The 25,752-nt window shown below is 41.6% G+C and overlaps 1 protein-coding gene across 1 annotated transcript in view; it reads right to left on the bottom strand.

The window, feature by feature from the left end:
- Positions 1–25,752, bottom strand: part of LOC309556520 (uncharacterized protein) — a gene marked incomplete at both ends in the record, with an annotated part of 164,343 nt that overhangs the window by 13,510 nt on the left and 125,081 nt on the right. Inside the window, one exon of the mRNA XM_082258969.1 lies at positions 14,217–14,229. Coding sequence (XP_082115095.1) covers positions 14,217–14,229 — 13 coding nt within the window. The remainder of the gene's footprint in view (positions 1–14,216; positions 14,230–25,752) is intronic.

The following is a 25,752-nucleotide window of genomic DNA, read 5'->3' as shown; positions in this document are numbered from 1 at the left end:
ACTTCATGCAAGCCTTTAAGAATTGCATCACTAAAGGGTTATCAGCTTCTTAAACCCCTGTAAGTGCAGACAAGGCGGAACTTTGACCTTTAAACGTATTTAGTTACATAGTTACATAGTTTGTGAGGTTGAAAAAAGACATTAGTCCATCCAGTCCAACCTATGATGTGTGTGTGTGTGTGTTTGCTGTTAACCGTACATTGTATACCCCTGTATGTTGTGGTCTTTAAAGTGCCCATCTAATAGTTTTTTGAAACTATCAATGCTCCCTGCTGATACGACTGCTTGTGGAAGCGATTCCACATCCTTACTGCTCTGACAGTAAAGAACCCCTTACGTATTTTAAGGTTAAACCGTTTTTCCACTAGTTTTAGTGAGTGGCCACATGTCTTATTGTATTCCCTTTCTCTGAAAAGTTTGTTTGTATTTGAACCTAGACCCCTATCCAGCCCCAGTTGTAAGAACTACGTAACCTCGCCTGGTTTTGGTGATAAAGGACTCCAAGCCTTTTCTCCGTGAGATCTGAAAATTTTACCCATATTTTCAGGCAAGTCTTATTTATAGAGACCTCTCTGGCTTGACACAAGGTAGTCACTACCTGCCCTGAGTAGCCTTGACTTGTTAGCCTCCGCCTCTCAACTTTCATGTCACCAAATGTAGTCTCTTGGGCTGGAGAGAGTAGATCCACCATCACTGGCAGAGGCAGTGATGACTCAATGCTAAACTGTAGGAGAGACAGACACCAGAGCCTTCTCAGCCAAAATGGTATAATTGCAATTATCAATACTGGAAGTTCCGCTGGCAGCCTAAGAATTCTTCCCTTTCACTGCTGTCTAGGCACAGTACAACTCTTGTTCATTTTATAAAAAGGAGTGAAATCCAGAATAACTTGGAATGCTGCTCTTAGTTCGAGAGCATTTAATACTATCGTCTCGTAAGCTGAACATCTTATGACCTTAAGCAGCCTGCTCATTTTAAATGTGTCCCCCAACTTAATCTTTGACAATGCTGTGAATATTACTGCCGTATGCAAATACTTGAGCATGTCTTCTTGTTTTCAACAATGTAATAATGTACAAATACATAGAGATCAACAGAAAGGCTGCTGCTTTTTTTTTTTTTTTTTTCTTTTACCAGGTAGGCTTTTCCTCTACATTCTGCCATCATAGACAGCCATTACTTTACATTAAAATACTGTGTACAGATGTGTGCAATCCAGCAAGGGCCAGCATTAACTCAGGAGAAAGTCTACTTAAAAGTTGGGGACTGTATATCAAAGTAGCTTTTGGATCTTAAAATGTGCTTAAAATATATTTTGGTACCTAAATAACAAGTGCAAGTGGAACTGTTTCTCAGTCAATCTCTCTAGAAGAGCTAGAAGCATTGGTTGAATCTTCAATATCAAAAACCATGACTGCCTCCCACAGACATAACATCACAAGTTTGTCCCTGCAGGTAGGTGGGAGATGCTACTAATATAGAAGCTTGAGAAAGGGCCTACAGCATATAGTGGAAACATTTGACATGCCTAGGTGTGTTGGATGCTCAGGATTCTACCAGTACTTCTAGCTCTGCAATATGGCAAATATTTCATTAATATAGGTGGTGTTGGCAAGTTTTAAAAATGTATCTATCTACTTCCAACCTATGCTGTTTTTATTTCCCTTTTTGTTAAAAAAAACAAATATTCTTGGTAAATTGTATGTTGCAGCTGAGTTTGCGTTCAATACATAAGCATATGAGTTTGACAATGCATACACGTAGACCACCTATATAGGGTACATATTCACATATCAGTGGAAAAAAAGGGGTGCATAAACTGCGCTAACCAATCAAGTGTATAAGCTGCTGACACAAACAACTGACAAAAAGGTTGATACAACGGAAAATAAAATAAAAGTGCAACGCTAATGGGTAAGGAACTGCAACAGTTCTCAATACAAACAAATAAAATTACATATGTGATCAGTAAATATGAAAATCTGTAACTGAATACAATCAAAAAAGTCCATATAGAGTTCACAATGGTAAGTGCAAGTGGAGTAATCCAAAACAGAGAGGTGAATCTTGATACTGATATCCTATCAGGTATCAAGTGCTGGAGGCCAATGGTGAGAGGGCTTCCCTTGCAGCTAAGTGCCAAACTTTCCTGGAGATGAGACAGGAGGAGTTAGGCCCAAAGTCGCACAGGTCGCCTGCAGAGTTGCTTGCAGAAAAGGGTTCAGGGATACCGCTGTGGTGCTGCGGGGTTACTGCAGGCAGGTGACACCTGTGAGATGAAGCAGGTACTTAGGATCGCTGAGACAGAGGGTGGTTGATTCAAGCCGAGGTTCGATGCCAGGTGGGTAGCGGAGGAGACAAGGTCAAGTGGAAGCCAAGGTCTGGACAGGTAGCAGGCAGAGGAGATCCGTTAAACAAGCCGAGGTCAAAGTCAGGAAGCAAGCTGGAGATGGAGGTGTAACAAGCCGAGTCAGAAACCAGGAACCAGGAATCACAGGAAACAGGATGTTGGTAGAAGCTGAAGATCAAACAGCACTTAGAGAAGGGCTGGCTTCCTTATAAAGGCCCAGGTAAGGGGCTGAGAGAGTTGCTGGGTCCTAGAGCCCTTCTCCTATTCTGACGGATACTGGGTCCTAGAGCCCTCCTGCTATTGGTACCCTAACAGTGCCCCCCCCCCAATGGGCAGCCTCCGGATGCCCAACCGGGCCATCTTCCTCGGATATCTGGCATGAAATTCCCGAAGGAGTCTAGGGGCATGGATGTTGATCTTTGGTTCCCAAGAGCTTTCTTCGGGTGGATACCCCTTCCATTTGATCAGATATTGTATTTGCCTGCCTTGTTTCCTGCAATCCAATATTGACTCCACCTCATATTCTGTTTCTTCACCAACAGTTACTGATGGTGGAGGAAGTTCCACTCTCCCAGGAAATGGATCTGGAATGGCCGTTTTTAGGAGAGAGGCATGAAAAACTGGGTGAATCCTAGAAGAATCCGGCAGGGATAATTCAAAAGCCACTGGGTTTACCTCTCGTTTAATTGGAAACGGACCAATGTATTTAGGCCCCAGGTTCTTCGATGGGCAAGGCAGTTTCAGATTGGCCGTAGACAGCCATACCTCATCCCCAATTTTAAAGGAGGGATTCCCCCTGCGTTTCTTGTCAAAGAATTTCTTGTAGTCGGTTTGAGCCTTCAGTATGCATTCTTGAAGGGTTTGATAGTTTTGCTGTATAAAAGCAAGTCTGTCCTGGACCGCAGGTACTGCAGATTCGAATATAGTGTCAGGCAAGGCAAGTGGGTGGAATCCATAGTTGGCCCAGAATGGAGACTGGTTTGTGGCTGTGTGTAGTGAATTGTTATAAGCAAACTCCGCAAATGGAAGCAACGAGGCCCAGTCATCCTGTGAAAAGGCTGAGAAACAGCGGAGGTACTGCTCCAAGGTTTGATTCGTACGCTCTGTTTGTCCATTGCTCTGAGGATGGTATGCAGATGAGAGGCAAAGTTCTATTTTCAGGGCGTTACACAGAGCTCTCCAAAACTTGGAGGTAAATTGTACCCCCCGATCAGAAACAATGCTTCCGGGAAAGCCGTGGAGTCTCACAATTTCCTTGAGGAAGATGTGGGCAGTCTCAGTTGCTGAAGGAGTGCCTACCAAGGGTAGAAAATGGGCCATCTTCGACAGGCGATCCACCACCACCATAATGGCAGTAAAACCCTCCGAGGGCGGAAGCTCCACAATAAAATCCATCGAGATACCTTCCCATGAACGGTTAGGAATAGGTAAGGGTCTCAGTAGTCCCCAGGGCCTTGTCTTGTCACCCTTGCTACGTAGGCACACAGAGCAGGATTTAACATAGGCTCTACAGTCTCGACTAAGGTTGGGCCACCAGAAGGACCTTTGGATGAGCTCACTTGTTTTACGAACTCCAAAGTGGCCGGCTAACTGGTGTTCGTGGTACGTTTTGAAGACCTGAAGCCTTGCCTCCTGAGGCACGAAGACCTTATCCTGGTGCCAGAGTAATCCATTTCATTTCCTTAACGAGACCTGCTCAGATTCAGGGCATGAAGCAGAGGCTCGTTCAATGACCGATTTCAAGCTGTGTTGAATCAATAAAAAGTTCTGGGCCGAAATAATAGTGCTCGGTGGAGCAGGTTCTGTGGATTCAGGGAACATCCGGGACAAGGCGTCTGCCTTCCCGTTCTTGGATCCTGGTCTATAGGTTAAATGGAAGTTGAATCGTGAGAAGAATAATGCCCATCTAGCTTGTTGGGGTCTTAGACGTTTGGCGGACCTCAGATACTCTAAGTTTTTGTGGTCCGTAAAAATCATGATCGGGTGATTGGCACCCTCCAATAGATATCTCCACTCTTCAAAGGCCACTTTAATAGCCAGAAGCTCTCGGTCACCTACGTCGTAGTTTCTCTCAGCCTGGTTTAATTTCTTAGAGCAGAAGGCTACTGGGTGTAATAGAGCTTTTGGGCCCATCCGCTGAGAAAGCACGGCTCCCGTCGCCACTTCAGAAGCATCTACTTCAAGAACGAAAGGGAGCGCTGGGTCCGGGTGTTGCAGCACCGGAGCAGAGGTAAACAAGGTTTTAAGTTTTTCAAAGGCTACTTGGGCTTCCTGATTCCAGAGGAAACGGGTGTGGAGACGTGTGAGTTGAGTAATTGGGGCGATAATAGTGGAGAAGTCCTTAATAAATCTCCGGTAGAAATTGGCAAAGCCTACGAATCTTTGGACTCCCTTTCGGTCTGTAGGTGCAGGCCAGTCTAGGATTGCTGTGACCTTCTGGGGATCCATAGAGATTCCCCCAACGGAAAATACGAGGCCCAAAAATTGAATAGATTGTTTTTCAAAATCGCATTTCTCGGCCTTGGCATACAAACCGTGCCTGCGGAGGGTACTCAATACCTTCTTGACGTGGATTCGGTGGAGCTCGAGAGAGGGGGAGAAGATCAGGATATCATCCAGGTAGACGATCAGAAATAAGTCAAGGTACTCTCGGAATATATCATTGACCAGGTGTTGAAATGTTGCGGGGGCGTTGCATAACCCAAATGGCATTACGAGGTATTCGAAGTGGCCAAAGCGTGTTCTGAAGGCCGTTTTCCACTCGTCCCCCTCTCTGATGCGAACTAGATTATAAGCCCCTCTTAAGTCCAGTTTTGTAAATACCCGGGCCGCTCGAAACCTCTGGAACAACTCCGGAACGAGGGGAAGAGGGTATTTATTCTTGATGGTAATTTTGTTGAGCTCCCGGTAGTCGATGCAGGGTCTGAGGGAATGGTCTTTTTTTTCAACAAAGAAGATGCCTGCGCCAGCAGGTGAGGAAGAGGGACGAATGAAACCTTTGGCTAGGTTCTCATCTATGTATTGTCTGAGAGCCTCCAATTCCACCTCGGACAAAGGGAAGATGCGCCCGAAGGGAATTTCCGCTCCAGGGAGCAATTCAATAGGACAGTCATATGATCGGTGTGGAGGCAAGGTTTCGGCTTTCTTTTTGTCGAAGATGTCAAGGTAGTCATGGTAGACTGAAGGGACTAGTAGACTGGTGTCTGTTGCTGGTTGTATGGTCAGGCAGGTATGGGGGTTGGTTAGCGTGGGGATACCGCAATGCTGGCGGCAGTAGCTGGATGAGAAGGTGACCTCCCCTCGGGATCAGTCCACTGATGGGTTGTGGGCTTGTAGCCACGGGATTCCAAGAATAGCTGGAAAAATTGGAGAACTGATCACATCAAAACAGAGAAGTTCCTGGTGCCCTGTGTCTTTGGTTGTGAGAATAGGGACTGTTTCTTGGGTAACAGGTCCTGAACTAGGTTGACTTCCATCAGCTAGGTGTATGTCTAGTCTTTGATCCTTGGTAGTCAGAGGAATGTGCAGGTCTTTAGCCAGGTTGATGTCCAGGAAGCAGCTGCAAGCTCCAGAGTCAATTATTGCCCTCAGTTTGACCTCCCTTCCAGCCACCTGCAGAGAGATGGGGAGAATAATGTGAGTAGATAGTGATCCGGACAGCTGAAGATAGGGTACAGGTGCCTGGACTTACTTGGCCGAATCGGACAGTTGCGAAGGTAGTGTCCTGATGCTCCACAGTAGAGACAGAGATTGTTTTGCCTCCTGTGTCCTCTTTCTTCTGGGGTTAAAGCGGGTCGAAGCAGACCAATCTGCATTGGTTCTATATTGGAGGTATTTAGAGGAGCAGCGGCAGGAAGTGTTGGAGGCGGGACCTTGGGCAGTCCCCAGGTTGGCCGACAGGTCTGAGAACGCTCAAAGCGTCGCTCCCGCAGACGCCTATCTAGCTGGATGGAAGTTTGAATCAGAGTCTCTAGCATGGCGAGAGCTTCAGACCTGGCCAGCTCATCCTTGATTGTTTTGGATAGGCCTAAACGGAATTGATACTTCAAAGCTGCATCATTCCTTCTGGTATCAGCTGCCCATCTACGGAACTCCCCAATGTAATCCTCTACTGGTCGTCTTCCCTGCACCAGGGAGTGAAGGGCAGACTCTGCGGTGACAGTTTTCTGTGGGTCATCATATAAAGTAGCCATGGCTTCAAAAAACATGGAGACTGAGTTCAGCACCTCATCCTTTCGTTCTAGGAGGTTATGGGCCCAGGATTGTGGTTCATCAGATAGAAGGGAGATGATGAACCCCACTCGGACAGTTTCTGAAGCGAAGGTCCTAGGTTGCAGGGCAAAGTAAAGTTCGCAGGCATTCCTGAAAGCTCTGAACCTCCGCCGGTCCACTGAAAAATGCTCAGGAGTGGGAACTCTGGGCTCTGGAGGAGGCAGTACCACAGCGGGTGGAGCGGCAACAGCTGATGTGGAGGACGCTGGTGTAGAGGCGGGGCTAGAGGCTTGGTTGGATTCAGTGGAAGTCATGGAACCTGTGAGGGCATGGAACTGCCCCTCAAGTTGGAAGTAACCTTCCTGCAGATTTTTGACTGCTTGTGTCAGAGCCACCATCTGCTGACATAGGGTTTCAAGTGCAGAAGCACCTCTCTCGGCCTCAGACATCCTGGCTGTTTGATACTATCAGGTATCAAGTGCTGGAGGCCAATGGAGAGAGGGCTTCCCTTGCAGCTAAGTGCCAAATTCCCCTGGAGATGAGACAGGAGGAGTTAGGCCCAAAGTCGCACAGGTCGCCTGCAGAGTTGCTTGCAGAAAAGGGTTCAGGGATACCGCTGTGGTGCTGCGGGGTTACTGCAGGCAGGTGACACCTGTGAGATGAAGCAGGTACTTAGGATCGCTGAGACAGAGGGTGGTTGATTCAAGCCGAGGTTCGATGCCAGGTGGGTAGCGGAGGAGACAAGGTCAAGTGGAAGCCAAGGTCTGGACAGGTAGCAGGCAGAGGAGATCCGTTAAACAAGCCGAGGTCAAAGTCAGGAAGCAAGCTGGAGATGGAGGTGTAACAAGCCGAGTCAGGAACCAGGAATCACAGGAAACAGGAAACAGGATGTTGGTAGAAGCTGAAGATCAAACAGCACTAATGGCGCTTTTCCACTGCATGGAACCGTAATGGTTCGGCACGCTTTTGTGCTTTTCCACTGCTGGTACCGCATGGTATAGGGTCGGAACGGTTCTGTACGGTACGGTATAGGTTTGCTTTTCCACTGCATGGAACCGAACGGTACGGTACGGCTCTGAAAAAACAGTACCTACTCGATTGTGGTTCCAACAAGTACCAAACTGGTACCATATCCCACAATCCTTTGCATGCAGTCACTACTAGCCACTGATTGGTCAGAGAATCCCACCCACCCCGTTGTTATCCCACCCACTTAACTTTAGTACTACTTTAGTGGAAAAGCAAACCTATACCGTACCGTACCGAACCGTTCCGACACTATACCATGCGGTACCAGCAGTGGAAAAGTAAACCGGGCCAAGCAGGGCCGAGTAGAGCCGAGCCGGTACGAGCCGGTATTTGCAGTGGAAAAGTGCCATTAGAGAAGGGCTGGCTTCCTTATAAAGGCCCAGGTATGGGGCTGACAGAGTTGCTGGGTCCTAGAGCCCTTCTCCTATTCTGACGGATACTGGGTCCTAGAGCCCTCCTGCTATTGGTACCCTGACATATCCCATCACCAACACCAAATAAAATTGCGCTCACCAGATGCTGTTGACCCTGAATACCATATAGCATGAGGGTCAAAAAGGCTGTTAGGATGGTATAGGATTCCTGAAACGATCTGCAACCACGGATGTTTCCCAGGTGTATATCCAGCAGGGTAGGTAGATGGGATCACTCACAGAAATCCAGACCCATGTGGAAATAAACCAAAGGAAACAGACATGTAGTGTAAAACCCAAATAAAAAGTTTATTAAAAAAGGGGAATACCACTCACAAAATTTCCAATGGTAAAGGCAGAAACAAATGCAGGTCTGGCTAAACAGGCACGATCCTGATGCATTTCGTCCCACAGGACATTCTCAAAGGATTTGACCATTTTCTTTTCCGTTGTATCAACATATTCACATATGTAGTAACATACTACATGTGGTAGGTTGAACATGTCAGGTATAAAATGTTTTTGAAAGTGTTAAAATATAGAATTTCTCCATTGGACAGCACATCCATTGACAGCTTATCGTAAGAAATTCAGGACAATAATAATAGTGGTAGAAAAGTACTGCGTGCCATTGGGGGCAAAATTGGCTGGAATATAGCAATATATTTGGCTTAAAGATTGTCCCTATACCACACATCTTATTCCTTTCATCACTGTGGCTAAGATTTCATGTAAATTCATTGCAATGCATCTTAACTTTACGCCTGTGTTAAACAAGGGCTTCTGTGTGGTAACAGTCACATGTTTTATTGACCTGACTTCCGAGCTAATTTTTTTTTTTTTATTGAAATTAAAGCATATTCATCTTGCTCAGATGACTGTAACATGCAAACCATATGCAGACAGGCTTGAGAGAAAATTACAAAGATGACAATATATGTGTTCATTACAGTTCCTGCCATGTGAGCAGTCAAATGATGACAGATGGTAGTTCCTCTTTTAAAGTCTCTGTGCAGATAATTCCAGTAAATGATTGTATCCATGATTTGAAATGCCATGACGAGGGACCAAAGTAAAAGAAAAGTAGGATATATGCTTCTTAAAAGAAAGAGCCATTTCAGAAAAATACACAAACAAGATTAATTTTTCATGGACACGTGTGATTTTTAGAAGACACATAAGGCTTTATTTGTACTGGGGAAAAGTAAGACATCAATGCATAATCATAATCCCTTTAAAAAAAAAAAAAACTTCTGAGAGATAAATACATTAATATTAAAATGCTAAGACAAAATGGCAGTTATTTTTCTAAGTGTATTAACAGGATCATATTTGGGTACCTATACAATTCATTTTAGGGATTAGGAACACCTTTTATTAAAGGGAAATTGTCCTTTAAAATTTTTCTTCACATTTTATGTATTTATTTATACTTCTGTACTGCTAAATACAGATACAATAAAGCTTATAATCTGTTATGTGTATATTTTTTTTCCAAGACACGACAAAGATGAGGAATTATTTGATAATAATAAAAAGTTTGAGCATTTACTTGTAGATTTCTTAAATTATACATAAAATTATGTCAGTGGATTTTAAAATGCTAAATCGGATACATCAAATATTTTATACCCAATGTTCAGTGTTGGACAATTATTTTAACCCTTTTACTGCCAGGTCCGTACAGCGTACGGACCTACAGAACTGCCTGCAGCTGGCCAGGTCCGTACGCCTTGCACCTCATTCCTCCTTGTGTTATAAGCTCATGGTCACTTTAGTGACAGCAGACACTGCTGAACAAAACCTTAGCCCTGATGAGTGGAGACAATCTGCTGATCAGAGCTATAACCCCAAAAAGGTGACCCCCCCGGCTGCCTCCACTGCTATACTGGCACTACTCCCTGCTTTACCCTGATTTACACCTCTTCCCCACCTAACTAATCCCTACAGCACCTCTCACTAATGCTGTACACCAATCCCCCACACCCCTGAACCAATCCTGACCCCCCCCTGACCCCCCCCCCCCCGCAACACGATCTCCCCCCTGAAATTTGCGGCTTCCCTCCTGTGCCCTCCCACCAACTTGTTTGTTTCAGGGGAGGCACATATAGCCAAAAAAATGTATAACCCCCCTGGCCACCATTCTGACCTCCCCTGTAGTGCCCCGCATTGTCGATCTCCCAGGACCCCTCCCCGCACTGCAGCCAGCGGGAGGCAGGGAGGAAAAGGCGACCGGCTGCAGTACAGAGGGATGCCGATTAGCTGGCTGTCAGGATGGAGAGTGAGAGGCTGGTAAACAGGGGGCTGGTAAACATGTGTTTACCAGCCCCTTTTCTTTCCTAGGTGAGCATAGTGAGTGATCGTTACCAATCGCTCCTATGTACAGCTGACACTGTGGCATAGTAAACAGTGTTTACTATGCCACAGCATATGAATTAATGGAAGCCGCTATGCAGAGGCTTCCATACATTCACAAGTATTACAGCTGAGCCTGCAGAGAAAGGGACTGAGCTCTCTTCTGTCCCTTTCTCTGCTTAAAAAAGAGACATTTGAGGTCTGTTTGGAACTTTAGCGATGCCTCTCTAAAGCCCCCCCCCCCCCCACCACCATTAAAAAAAAAAAAATAAGTAATTGTAAAAAATAAAAATCATAGTAAGAACCCTTTCACACAGGCACCTCCATAGGATGGAATCAGCAAGCAGGGGATCGGTCTGCTAATCCCCCGCGGATGACAGGTCCGTCTCGGCTCTGCTGTGCTGCTGTGGTGAAATAGGGGTCGGAATGTAGGTTGAGAGGCTTTATTGCATGGGTGGCGGAGGAATACTGAGCACTGGATTTGGATTATGAGCACTAAAGGTGGATGTCGATTGATCAAGTCTGATTCTATTTCTATTATCAATGGACTATTTATAGTGCACTTTATTTATATGTTTCACTTACATTATATATGATTGTTTGCTTCATTTTGCACTACTTCATTAATTATTGCAGAGATCTGGCGCAGCACTGTTTTTTTGATTGTATTGTATGTGTGGTGAAAACACATTTTTAGTGAGAGCAGCCGGAGACATATAAAATGAGACCCAATATAAATATATATATATATTTGTTTGGTTGCGCTGATTGCTTTTCTGTTTCACAGGGAAAGAAGTGTGACCTGCAGTCCCATAGGTAGGCTTGATCTGCCCACTGGCTTGTATACAGTTTTTGGGCAATTTCTAGGAATTTTGCCAAGGCACCCCTGAAGACACCTAAAGGCACCTCAGGGTGCCTGGGTACCCTGGTTGAAAAAGGCTGGTCTAAGGTAACTATTACAAAGCAGCTTATTTTTTACTTTTGAAATATTACAGGCTTCTTTCTCGCTGTGTGAATCCTTCCTCGAACATTCATAGGGCCCTTGGTATCATAAATGCACACCCTGCTATAATAAAAAATTATTTTAGCAGTTATATATTACCTTCAAATGACCTTAACAGTTGTATAACTTGATCACTAGCCGCAGTATTACATGCTGTACACCTGTCTAACCAGTACTCTCCGTGTCTTGGGGTTTAAATTTCATACATAAAGGTTGCGTTCCTAAATATTGTGTAGTCACTCCCTTGGATTTAGACATTTTGTTCAGTCCATTTAGATTTTATGTTTATCGAGAACTCTATTGACTCACATGTCATATCATCAAACGTCTCCACCTCCAAGTAATAAAGATACTGACTATTTTTCAACAAACAAAATCATTAAAACAAAATAATCCCAACTAATGAAAAGAAATGGAAACTAAAAAAGCAGTTGCTGAAATAGTTTGTGCAGGTGTTGTGTTTTGTTCAATTTCTGGCACAAATATCAGTGTGATGCATTCATACTGTTGCTGTAGACACATTTTTATCAAGACTGCTCAATGTGCAAGCAGAGACAAAGCCATACTGTTGAATACTTTGCACCTTTTAACTTTATTTGTATTCAAGTGTTGGATAGACTACAGACATTTTTGTTATAAAGAACGTATGTACTGTAATAAGACGTGTTTGAAAATGATGCATTTATTTATTTTGTACAGATCATCGCTGTCTTCTTTATATAAAGAACGTTTCTACTAATCACAAGATTGCTAGCTCGTGTCTGTCAGAGTGTAGGTACAACATTTTATTGATCCAAGTAAAAAAAACACATCCCTACATTTTAGAATGCAGGATCAACATGACAAAGGGGAAAATGTGTGTTCTTGAAATCCGTTCCATGGACAATTTAATACATTTGATCCTTTGCTTTAAAATATTGTTGGTGACCCATAATAATTCCACTATGGGCCATTATAAAAATTTTGCCCTGATATAGCTCAGGAAAAAGTCCCTCTATTGAGTTCCCATATACAATTGACTATTTTTGTCTGAATATATATATATATATATATATGTTTTGATATTGGGATAAATAAATGTAGATTTTTGTGGTTAGCAGCATCACTATCTTGTATCGAGTAGGGAGGCTGATTATATTTAACAGGACAGATTGTCTGGAAGTTCGAAGCAAATCGGACAAAACTACATGGGGGGGGGGGGGGGACATGTATTAATATTTTCTGAAGGGTTGCCTCCATTCTGGACACAATTTTGCTGCTACGAGTATGCTTTAGGTTGGAAGGCCTTCCCATCATCCCTGTCATCTTCTCCGATTTAGGAAAGCTTTTCTGCTATCTGATGCAGCCAATCTGCAGAAATAAAGTGTATAGGCACTTGCCTGTCATTCATAATCCTGTTAGTCAGTGCCCCACATACCCCACCCAACTGTGGGAAGGGGCACATTTTGTCAACATACAGTGGTTGCGTGACAGTCTATCAGCATTCTCATGTTCGGTTCGTGACCTGACTTCTACATAAAATTGAAAAAAAAAAGTCAGAAACCACCTTGTGACCCTTGCATTATTCCATTTATTCTAAGCCATCAACTGTAGTGGAGAATGTTCTGTAATCAATTTGAGCTGTCTGACAAAAGAGTAACTATCGTGAACCTGGTAGAGAGTGAGTAGATACGGGGCTCGACACTTCTGAAAGTAATGAAGGCACAGAGTGGCACAAGTGCTGGAGTTGCAGGCAGTACCAGATATGTGTTGATGCCAGATGCATGCAGCAGAGGGCAGAGGATCAGGGAGGCGTAACAACATGATATCCAAGCAGGTTACAGGAACAAGATTGAGGCCCTTGCCAAGTGCGGACAAAATTAGGCAGGATAACATATCAGGAGACAGAGACACATTTGAAACACAACCTGAGGTCAGGACCAGCCAAACTGCAAATTTCCAAATCAGGAAGCAAAAACAGATTCCATAAAACATGCTGATGTCAATGACAGCCATGCAAACAAAGTACAAGGCAGAAGAAAGAAAGCGAAGTCCAGAGGGCAGGCTGAAATCACACAAGGAGTAGGCAGAAGTTCAGAGGCGGGTTGTAGGCAAGCTGGGTCATAGTAGGTAGATCACATTGCAGGTAAACAGAAACAAATTAAAGAACAACTCAGCAAATTCCTTCTGCAGTGCTTCAGTTTAAATACAACTCTGGGCACCAATACCTGTACTGAATACGCATGCTACATTTTTTTTGCCTACTCGTTATGCACATCAGGTAGTTACCTTATGCACAGAGCTTTGAGAAGCAGTATGTGCATACCCATAAGCACTCACTGATTCACTTACAATAAAGTGAAGTTGGGCTTCCTTACAAAAACACGTTAATAACTGTCTCAGAGAAAGTCCTGTAGGGACACAACACATCTGGTGGGCGGTGCTGCATGACACTATCACATAGGACAGAGTCTCTGCACCATCTTTGATTACTGGCTTGAAATTTATATAATTTTAAAATTATATCTTAAAAGTACATACTATTCTTTTATTTTAATAAAATCTATGGTTTTACACTATGGAGTTTTCCTGTGCTATTGTCCCTTGTGTTGCATTTAAGAAGATCCTTTGATAATGAAGAGTGTGCTGAAAATTTCCTAGCAAAAGGATCTGAAATGTGCCTTAGGATACATATTTAAAAGAACTGTTTGACCTCCTTTAAAACTACAGAGGTGCAACTTAAGGTGGGGGGACACCCATTTGTGCACATACTGCACGAATTTAAAGCGGAGTTCTGCCCCCCCCCCCACAGAAAAATTGGAAGTCAGCAGCTACAAATGCTTTAGCTGCTTACTTTTAACATTAGAACACTTACCTGTCCAGGAATCCTGCAATGTCGACACCCAAGCCAATTTTTGTATTAGCTATCAGGTGCTGCCGCCGCCATTCATGGCATGGGAAACCAGTAGTGAAGCCTTCCTGTTCCCTACTGCATATGCGTGAAGCGCACTGCACATTCTAACTGGGCTGAAGGGGGAGGAAGGAGGAGGGGGGCCGATCTTCTTAGGGACCTCACCGTGGCGGAGTCTCATGGAAGAGGGGAGAAAAAACAGGTACCCATTCCCCCCTCCCCCCTGTAGGGTGGCAAATGTGGCACTGGAAGGGGGGGAGGAAGCAGATAAGCGGAGCTTCCACTTTTGGGTAGTACTCCACTTTAAAGTCATAGTGAAGATGTTATCATACATCGTGGGATACTGCTTTCTTATTATTGGGACTACACAACAGTTTCACGCTATCTATCTGATTTATAGAGATATTTCTTAAATGTATAGTATTTTTGCAAGCACGTTTATATTTTTTTAAGAGTTCATGATACAGACACATGCCTTATATGTAAGAATATGTGTTATGCAATGCGCACTTGATTTGTGACTTATTTATGATTTTATTTATTTATTGTGAGTGGATTATTGCACAGTGTATATTTTACTACTAATGTGGAGGGCCTCACTATTTTATAATATTCATTCATTGAAAATTAATGGGCTGTTCTAAATCCAATGCACCTAAACTTGAAAAACCTTCCAAAATATTTTAGTACACATAGTATGTTATGTTATTCACAGAAAGGTTAAAGTCGTACTGCGGTTCATATGACGCCTCTATGATTCTAGTGCTCACTATTTACTGAATAATTTCTCTGTTCGGAGGTTACTTCCCAGCTGAGGTATGCCACTGGATATTCTCTCACTTCTCTCAATTTCCTGGGACAAAACTGCTCCTAGGCCAATATCAGAGTTATGTGTTTACCCAAGAAATTCTCAAATGATGTTGTGGGTGGGTAATACTGGTCTCTTACAAAAGACTGCCATCAACTCTGGAAATGCTATTTTACTATGGTGGACTTGCTGCTATCATAGGAAAGTTAGGCACAAACTTCCAATAGTGTCCTACAATTATTCTGTTAAGCAGTTTGGTGTGTAAGTGGAAGAGCACCGGATAGACTGTTTGCATGGAGAATTCACACTTATTTTGAAGTGTGGTGTTATTCACATATTGTTGGACTTTGCTTTATCGCTAAATTATTGTCCATATATATGGAGCACTGTCTTTTCATTGATTAATATTATAATATAAGAAGGTTGTCCACAATTTCTGAATGTATAATTTAAAGCGAAAGCACAACGCAGCTTGTTTGTAAATATCTTGCAATCATTTTAAAAGCTCTGACCTAGTCTAGCTAGGGCCCCATGTTATTTGCTTCAATCTTGTCCAATTGAGGCTTTAAGACCCCCTGCAATGCTGTATCCCAAGTACTGGGCTTCTTCCAGGCCTTTTTTTTCATTTATTTTTTTGCTTGTCTGTTGACCTGGCCTTACTGGTTTAAATCTAAATCTAAAATTGCCTTAACCATCTGTAGGTGGGAACCCAGGTTAAGATTAAAAATGGCAACATCATCTACAAACACGAAGCAAGTCCTTTGTGGGGCTTAAAGTATATGTGAACCTTTACATTGTAAAACAACCTATTCTGTTTAGAAAAAAAATGCAAGACAAAATATTGTGTGATCACATGACCTATGTTCTCAGCTTAAAGGGCTTAGAGAGGTGGGGCAGTGAGTCCTTGTGACGATCAGGGGGAGAGGGGGGTTGGGTGGCAGTAGCAAATTTAATAGAGCACAGACAAAGTCTAGTGTAAAATGCAGAGAAAGAAATACATCATGAGAAGCTGGACAGGGTAGGGGGTGTCAGCAGGTGAGATGAGCATGTAATCAGAAGCCTGACCACTGGAGTACAAGCAGGCTGTGCTCCCAAGTAGAATTCAGAAAATCAAAACTGACCACACTGGGATGGATGTGCGTTCATGCCTGCCATGGTCCGTTCAAAATATAAAAGCTGGGGAATTGGTAGGATCACCAGGTAATTCACACAAAGAAAGCAATGCAAACAGAACAATCTTTGTTTTCTGGGTTAAAAGTTCTGCTATATCCTAGGCCTGGGGCATCTAGCACAAAATAGTAAAGCCCTGTATGGGACGGTGGCACTTCCCTGTTTGACTGATTGAAGATATTAAGTATAAGTATATGTAAGGTTGCCATATCCCCCTCAAGTTCAGGCAATCTAGTAAGATCATTTACTTTAGACACATTTTTAAAACAGGCTACCTGTTTTTACCCCAGAGTTCCTAAAACAGAGGAAAGTCACAGCCCAGTATTAAACTGTGTAGCAAGTTCTTAACAATACACATATACCACACCACACAGAGTAGTCTTTACGGTATACAGAGTACTCCCATTTGGTCTGAGCAAACCTTGGCGGATTCCACCAAGCTTGCAAGGTGACGAGGCTTCTGGAGTCTAAAAATGCCTCCACATGGTGTCCTCCTATGCTAATAGGACACATTTGCCTTCCAGCCTAAATTTATTGGTTTGCCACCAGAATAAGCATCTCTCACATTCCATAAACTTGTGTATTATGGGCCAATTGGCATATTGGCAGCCACATGACTTAGTCTTTTGCACTGCCAGCACCCAATATGCCCTGTCTCCCCAGTGTACAAAGTAACTCCAGCGCTTGAGATCCACGTTGCTTCAACACTACCTGGTCAGATCTATCCTTTTTGCCTTACAAACCTCCAGTCCTAATATACATCATTATCTATTTGAAACAATCCCTTCTCTAATAATGGTGTGTAGTACAAATAGGTTAAAGTTAATTCTAGTTAGGGGTTAATTAAATCTAAAATCTAAACTGTAACTTGTTTTGGAAGATAGAAGTTTTCCCATAGCTCTGTTGAAAACATAACTAATCATGGAGAACGTTGGTATGTGGAAAACATCGTGCATAGCTAACAGAGCAGAACTTCATGCAAGGGGAGGACTGGTTCCGTAAGACATAAGCAAAGTTTTGTTATTAAGATATTAAACAAGTTATAACAAGCTGAGGCTATACATAACACGTAACGGTCCCCTATAACAAGTTATAACAGGTTATGATTATACATCTTAGGTCAAAGTTACCAATGTGTGCCTAAAATTGCTGGCAAAGGGATGTTTTTTTGAACATGCTTCGGCATCTGGCCAGTGTCCAGTTTGCACAACAGTCACCCCACTCTTAGTAACCATGTCAACACTGTTAATACACAGAAACCTGGCTGTTTTTTAGAGCAAAGAATACAATGCAGTTGATCTCTTCAGGAACTCTATAGCCTCACCTGTGGGTAGATACATTGCGCAGGACCCTTTGTTCCTGATAGAGACTCTGGCTTTCGTGGCTGTAACGGGGCTCCCTAGTCGAAGTGGGGCACGGATGTTGTTTGCAACTCTTTCAATAAAATATATTGTTTTCTACCTCACATATTGCCTAGCTGATATGTGGTATTGCTTTATGAACCATATGTAATACTGCTTAATCGATTGTATTTAGATGAGATTAACTGTTAAGTATAGGTAAATAAAGTTAATCATATGCTTTCAAGTTACTTTATTTCATGTCCTGTTGACTAGTAAGGATGATCGAACTTTTGAAAAAATCGGTTCGACCAGAACACCCGAATTTCCCAAAAGTTCAGTTCGGATTTCAGAACCCCATTGAAATCAATGGGACCCGAACTTCGGTAATCAAAAAAAAACATTTTTAAGCCCTAAAACCCAATAAATGCCCCTAAAAAGTGCCTAGGGTTCTGGGTCATGCCTCATTAACTATTAATCACACAAAAAAAGTTCTTAAAAATTGTCATTTTTGATAAAAAAAAGCCAATTATTGAAAAAAATTAAAAAAAAAAAGAGAGATTTTTTGATTTTTACTTTGGATTTAGTATCTGGGGGTCTAAAATGTGTGCATGTGAAGTTTCAGCTCTGTAGCATGTCCAGAACCATGAAAAAAAAAGATAATTTTTCAGTAGAACAGGGATGTGGGTCGGGACCCTCCTTTAACTTTAACACCTATATGATCTTTTTTTCTGGTTCTGGACATGCTACAGAGCTGAAACTTCACAGGTGCACCTTTTAGACCCCCTAGACACAAAATCACACAAAAAAAGTTCTTAAAAATTGTAATTTTTGATAAAAAAGCCAATTATTGAAAAATTAAAAAAAAAAAAAAAGAGATTTTTTGATTTTTACTTTGGATTTAGTATCTGGGGGGGGGGTCTAAAAGGTGTGCATGTGAAGTTTCAGCTCTGTAGCATGTCCAGAACCATGAAAAAAAAAAAAGATAATTTTTCAGTAGAACAGGGATGTGGGTCGGGACCCTCCTTTAACTTTAACACCTATATGATCTTTTTTTCTGGTTCTGGACATGCTACAGAGCTGAAACTTCACAGGTGCACCTTTTAGACCCCCTAGACACAAAATCACACAAAAAAAGTTCTTAAAAATTTTAATTTTTGATAAAAAAGCCAATTATTGAAAAATAAAAAAAAAAAAAAAAGAGATTTTTTGATTTTTACTTTGGATTTAGTATCTGGGGGGGGGGGTCTAAAAGGTGTGCATGTGAAGTTTCAGCTCTGTAGCATGTCCAGAACCATGAAAAAAAAAAAAGATAATTTTTCAGTAGAACAGGGATGTGGGTCGGGACCCTCCTTTAACTTTAACACCTATATGATCTTTTCTTCTGGTTCTGGACATGCTACAGAGCTGAAACTTCAAAGGTACACCTTTTATACCCCCCAGACACAAAATCACACAAAAAAAGTTCTTAAAAATTGTCATTTTTGATAAAAAAAAAGCCAATTATTGAAAAATTAAAAAAAAAAAGAGATTTTTTGATTTTTACTTTGGATTTAGTATCTGGGGGGTCTATAAAGTGTACATGTGAAGTTTCAGCTCTGTAGCATGTCCAGAACCATGAAAAAAAAGATTGTTTGTATTAGAAAACTTTCAGCACAGGAGGTTGGCTCCGCTGCTGTAACACCTTGCCGGTTTAATAGAAGGCATTTTTTTGGGTTCTTTGCAGTCAGGAAAAACATCTGAACTTGTGTATAGTGGTACTGTGCACAAGTTCTGATGTTTTGCCTGCCTCCAAAAAACCCCAAAAAATGCCAGCAAAAACACACCTGGGCATTTTTTTTTTTTTGATGCTAGCGTTTTTTTTGGCATTTTCTGGGGTTCTTTTGAGGCAGGCAAAACATCTGAACTTGTGTATAGTGGTGTATATACACACATCCATATATTTATATACACACCTAGACATATATAGGTGTGATAGTAGCAGAAATATATGCTTGCGCTAATGAAATCATTTACAGTAATATATTTCTGCTACTATCACACCTATATATGTCTAGGTGTGTATATAAATATATGTATGTGTGTATATATACCACTATACACAAGTTCAGATGTTTTGCCTGCCTCAAAAGAACCCAAAAAAATGCCAAAAAAACGCTAGCATAAAAAAAAAAAAATGCCCAGGTGTGTTTTTGCTGGCATTTTTGGGGGGTTTTGGAGGCAGGCAAAACATCTGAACTTGTGCACAGTACCACTATACACAAGTTCAGATGTTTTTCCTGACTGCAAAGAACCCAAAAAAATGCCTGCTTTGAAACCGGCAAGGTGTGGAGAGAAGCTAACCCCCTGAGCTGAAAGTTTTCTAATACATACAATCCTTTTTTTTCTGGTTCTGGACATGCTACAGAGCTGAAACTTCACAGGTACACCTTTTAGACCCCCCAGACACAAAATCACGCAAAAAAAGTTCTTAAAAATGGTCATTTTTGATAAAAAAAAGCCAATTTTCGAAAAAATTAAAAAAAAAAAGAGATTTTTTTGATTTTTACTTTGGATTTCAGATCTGGTGGGTCTAAAAAGTGTACATGTGAAGTTTCAGCTCTGTAGCATGTCCAGAACCATAAAAAAAGATCGTTTGTCTTAGAAAACTTTCTGACAGGGGGTTGGCTTCGCTGCTGTAACACCTTGCCGGTTTAATAGAAGGCATTTTTTTGAGTTCTTTGCAGTCAGGAAAAACATCAGAACTTGTGTATAGTGGTACTGTGCACAAGTTCTGATGTTTTGCCTGCCTCCAAAACCCCCCAAAAAATGCCAGCAAAAACATACCTGGGCATTTTTTTTTGACGCTAGCATTTTTTTTTGGCATTTTTTGGGGTTCTTTTGAGGCAGGCAAAACATCTGAACTTGTGTATAGTGGTATATATACACACTTCCATATATTTATATACACACCTAGACATATATAGGTGTGATAGTAGCAGAAATATATGCTTGCGCTAATGAAATCATTTACAGTAATATATTTCTGCTACTATCACACATATATATGTCTAGGGGTGTATATAAATATATGGATGTGTGTATATACACCACTATACACAAGTTCAGATGTTTTGCCTGCCTCAAAATAACCCCAAAAAATGCCAAAAAAACGCTAGCGTCAAAAAAAAATGCCCAGGTGTGTTTTTGCTGGCATTTTTTGGGGGTTTTTGGAGGCAGGCAAAACATCAGAACTTGTGCACAGTACCACTATACACAAGTTCAGATGTTTTTCCTGACTGCAAAGAACTCAAAAAAATGCCTTCTATTAAACCGGCAAGGTGTTACAGCAGCGAAGCCAACCCCCTGTCAGAAAGTTTTCTAATACAAACGATCTTTCTTTTTTATGGTTCTGGACATGCTACAGAGATGAAACTTCACATGTACACTTTTTAGACCCCCCAGATCTGAAATCCAAAAATCTCTTTTTTTTTTTTTTTAATTTTTTCAATAATTGACTTTTTTATCAAAAATGACAATTTTTAAGAACTTTTTTTTGTGTGATTTTGTGTCTAGGGGGTCTAAAAGGTGTACCTGTGAAGTTTCAGCTCTGTAGCATGTCCAGAACCAGAAAAAAAAGGATAGTATGTATTAGAAAACTTTCAGCTCAGGGGGTTAGCTTCTCTCCACACCTTGCCGGTTTCAAAGCAGGCATTTTTTTGGGTTCTTTGCAGTCAGGAAAAACATCTGAACTTGTGTATAGTGGTACTGTGCACAAGTTCAGATGTTTTGCCTGCCTCCAAAACCCCCCAAAAAATGCCAGCAAAAACACGCCTGGGCATTTTTTTTTTTTTACGCTAGCGTTTTTTTGGCATTTTTTGGGGTTCTTTTGAGGCAGGCAAAACATCTGAACTTGTGTATAGTGGTATATATACACACATACATATATTTATATACACACCTAGACATATATAGGTGTGATAGTAGCAGAAATATATTACTGTAAATGATTTCATTAGCACAAGCATATATTTCTGCTACTATCACACCTATATATGTCTAGGTGTGTATATAAATATATGGATGTGTGTATATACACCACTATACACAAGTTCAGATGTTTTGCCTGCCTCCAAAACCCCCCAAAAAATGCCAGCAAAAACACACCCGGGCATTTTTTTTTTTACGCTAGCGTTTTTTTGGCATTTTTTGGGTTCTTTTGAGGCAGGCAAAACATCTGAACATGTGTATAGGGGGTATATATACACATATATGTCTGAATATATACCCCTAGACATATATAGGTGTGATAGTAGCAGAAATATATTACTGTAAATGATTTCATTAGCGCAAGCATTTATTTCTGCTACTATCACACCTATATATGTCTAGGGGTATATATTCAGACATATATGTCTATATATACCCCCTATACACATGTTCAGATGTCATGTCTGACATCAAACATGTCCTCAAAAAAGCACTGGCAGTGGCAGCCCCTGCAGCATAAAAAATGCTTGGCTTGTGAGAAGCCATATGGTTGTGCCGAAGCTATTCAGAGAAATGATCTTTTCTCTATAGCGGTCACCCTGCTATGGAAGGGTTTTGTCACCCTGCCATAGCAGTCACTGCCAGTTAACCCTACACTACACTACGGTCCCCTTACACTTAACACTTTCCCTACAGAAACTACATTTTTGAAGCTAACTTAAGTGTAAAGGAGCACTCTAACTACACTAGATATCCCTTTCCTCACACTAATAAATAGCTAAACGACACTTTTAAAGTAAAATTAACAGAACTGCTTCCACTCTCTTCCATGTCCAGTATAACAATGCTAGGAATATGGCGGGGCGATCTTATATACTGGGGGGCGTATTCACTAATGATTGGTCTAGGGACCCCCTAGTCACTCCAATCACATTCCTAGCATTCTCCTGCCCCCTCAATTGGCTTTTGCTAATGGTTCTGGTCCAATCACAGGCTTTTAAAGCCCATTTCCTTTAGCATTGCATTTTGGGCGGTTCTGGTTGCCGAATTCCGAACTTTTTGGGCAAAAAGTTCTAAATTCGGCCGAACCTTGAACACCCAATGTTCGGGCCGAACCGATGGTCGACCCAAACCGTTCGATCATCCCTATTGACTAGGCAATACAAGGTGTCAATCTAAAATTACTTTTTGAAGACACATTGGCAGACCCATACCCAAAGCGAAAGGGCCACTAACTGTTTATTGGAAACTCCTACTTTGATCAACCCTGTCTGGTGGCCTTGGGCTCTGCAGATTTTTTTATTTTTATAATAATGGCTGAGGTTGGTCCAGCAATATTAGACACGCTTGGTAACACCTATTCTCTGAACACACCAATGCATTATATATTCCTTTTTTCCTTTCTCTTGAAATTGACATGATGTTAGACTTGAAGAAAATTAGTTCTGCAGGTATCATTATTATTGCTATAGAGTTGCACGTTGTATCATCCATTGTTTAAGTATTTTGTTTATTCACTGGTTTTTATTTACCACAATTGAAGAAGTTGTGTTAATAAAACCTGAATTCTTTAACAAGAAAATTAGATTAATAGATCCCTTGATTGGGGATGAGTTCCCGTTTAGGGAACACCAAAGTGTCTAAAATGGAATTTTGGGGTAACCCAACACATTTTTTTGTTTTGTTTTGGCTTTGCGTGGGTTATTTCTTGACATCCATACCTCATCAAGGATAGGGGTCTGGTATGCATTTTTATGGTGAACCCAAAGCCATTTTTGAGGGGTCCTCATTAACCTCTATCCCAGACCTTCATCTAGGATAAGGGTCTGGTATAAATAAAGGGAACTCCTGTTCACTTTGTTTACAAAAATAATACAGCAACCAGAAGCTGTAATTATCACTAACTTAAACATAATTTATTTTCTTTGTAAATCTCACTTTTTTTTAAGTAGGTTGTATACATCATACAGACTCCTGACTTCACAGTTAGGTTAAAAGCATCCTCCAGGAATGCTATTTTAAGAAATTGTGCATTTTAAAAATGTTACTTTAGGCATTATTAAAATTACTGCTTCCTGACAAATAGATGTTTTTATTTCTTTATGCTTTGGTACATGTTCCCCAGGGCAGTGTCCAAAACTGGGGGTAGAGGAAGATTTAGGCTAAGTTAGGGGATGGCTGTAATTCCACTTTCCGCCAGAAAAATCTGTTTCTGTGTAAAAAATATTTTAATCAATTCAGGGGCAAACCAGGTAAATACTTAGATTTCCACATAAACAGAAGATGGTGGCTCATATACATTAAATCAGAGTCATTGGGTACAGCTCCCACCAGGCCCCAGATGAAATTGCTGGACAATTTAAACTATTTTATTCTAAGTTACTAAACCTTCCACCTTGTCATGTGCCTCCATCTTTGAAAGACAACAGGCATGCTATAATTAAAAATTTCTTGAGGACAGAGGTTTGCCTCTGTCCTATAGAACGTAGCAAAGGATCATGAGGCTCCCATTACTGAAGGCCTTCTGATATGTAATTAAACAGACCCCTACCAAGGAAGACATTGGAGCCATACGCTCGTCGTAACGCGTATAGGGGGGCGGAGCTTGCGTGACCGACGCCGAACATCTCTCGAGTGACACACGCTATTATTGCCATAACAGCAGGCACGGTGAAGTGCCCTGTACATGTGAGTAAACTTCTATTTTCCTCAATAAAGCCTGATTGTTGAAACGGAGAGCACTATATTTTCCCTTTTATATTTTGCATCGCATGTCCCGTGTCTTGAGACCTCCGGAGGTGAGAGGCTGGAGTGTCTTTCCAGGAGTCTGATATCCTCAGTATATACTTTTGCTGGCCCGTCTGGGTCCTTTTTGGAGGTGAGAGGCCAATCTAGCAGGTGGAGGGATTTCACAGATTGGTGTGCACTTTTCACCAGATTGCATTTCTGATTTGGACACTTGGACACCAATGCACATTTATTGGATTTTGAGCACAATCACAGCTTGTATGGACTTCAGATATTGATTATATTAACATCATCTATGTTTATTGGTGCACGTCTGGCGCAGCACATTTTTTGTATTTATTTTGATTTATTGTGGGATGTGAACACGATTGGTGTATGCTGCCGGCTATATATGTTTTATGCACAGTGATATTCAAGCACTTTTTTAGTACATTATTCACGCACAGTGTTTTTACCTATTTTGAGTGTTATATCACATATTTGTTTTTTTTTGTTATAATTAAACAGATTGACCTGGGTAAAATCCTGGCCCTGAAGTATTAGGCCCCTTTCACACATGCTGTCCGTTTGTCGGTTTTTCATCCATCCGTTTAACCAAATTCGGTTCCATCTTTCACATTGTAAAGATATTGTAAAGATATTCAATCCTGATGGACAGCAGTCCACCTTTCAATTTCTCCGATTTTAGGTGCAAGTTTACCTTTTAAACTCAAACAATACCTTCTCCACTTATAATCCATTTTTGACCTTCGGAATGGTACCAAGTCTTTGATTCCTATCCACTGGAGATCCAAGGTCCCTCTCCACACTGAAGGATTGGATGAGTAGGGTGATATTCCTAGCCCAGATGAAAAAAGCAAGAGCTTCTTGCTTCTTCAAAAGGCACCTTAACATGGTCTGTATAGCATAATATCACTGCCAAAATAGTCTCTTGCCATCCTAAAATTCAGGCATAAGATTCTTATCAATTAGAAGAAACCAGGAGATTCTCAATACTGACTGAACCGCCATTCCCAGGCTAAACAAGAGACATGTGCCCAGGGCGATCCAAACCCCATTTGCATCTTTTACCTCATTTGCATCTCTTTCCCCACTTCCCCCATTCTTTATTTCCCTCCTACCCCCTTTCCCACCTCTCTTTCTTTTTACCGTCTTTCTTTCCCCTATTTAGAACTCTCTGTCCTGCATCTCTCTGTTTTTCTACACTTCTCTTTTTTGATAATATTAATATTTCCAGTGATGCTGGGTCAACACAAGCTGCGGGATGAAGATTTTCCGCTCTGTCTCTATTACATAATTTCTTTACGACCACAAGTAGGTGTTAGAAAGGACAGGTACAACCTCTAGAAAGTGTAACAATAATGTACCAGTACACTAATATATACAAGCACATTTCTACTATGTATGATCTATTTCATACCAGTTGTCCTGCAAGTTATAATTCATAACCTTTTTGATTGTTCAT

This window comes from Pelophylax lessonae (assembly GCF_965119305.1).
Source record: "Pelophylax lessonae genome assembly, chromosome: 5".
Taxonomy (NCBI): domain Eukaryota; kingdom Metazoa; phylum Chordata; class Amphibia; order Anura; family Ranidae; genus Pelophylax; species Pelophylax lessonae.
This window is presented reverse-complemented; position numbering and strand designations above follow the sequence as displayed.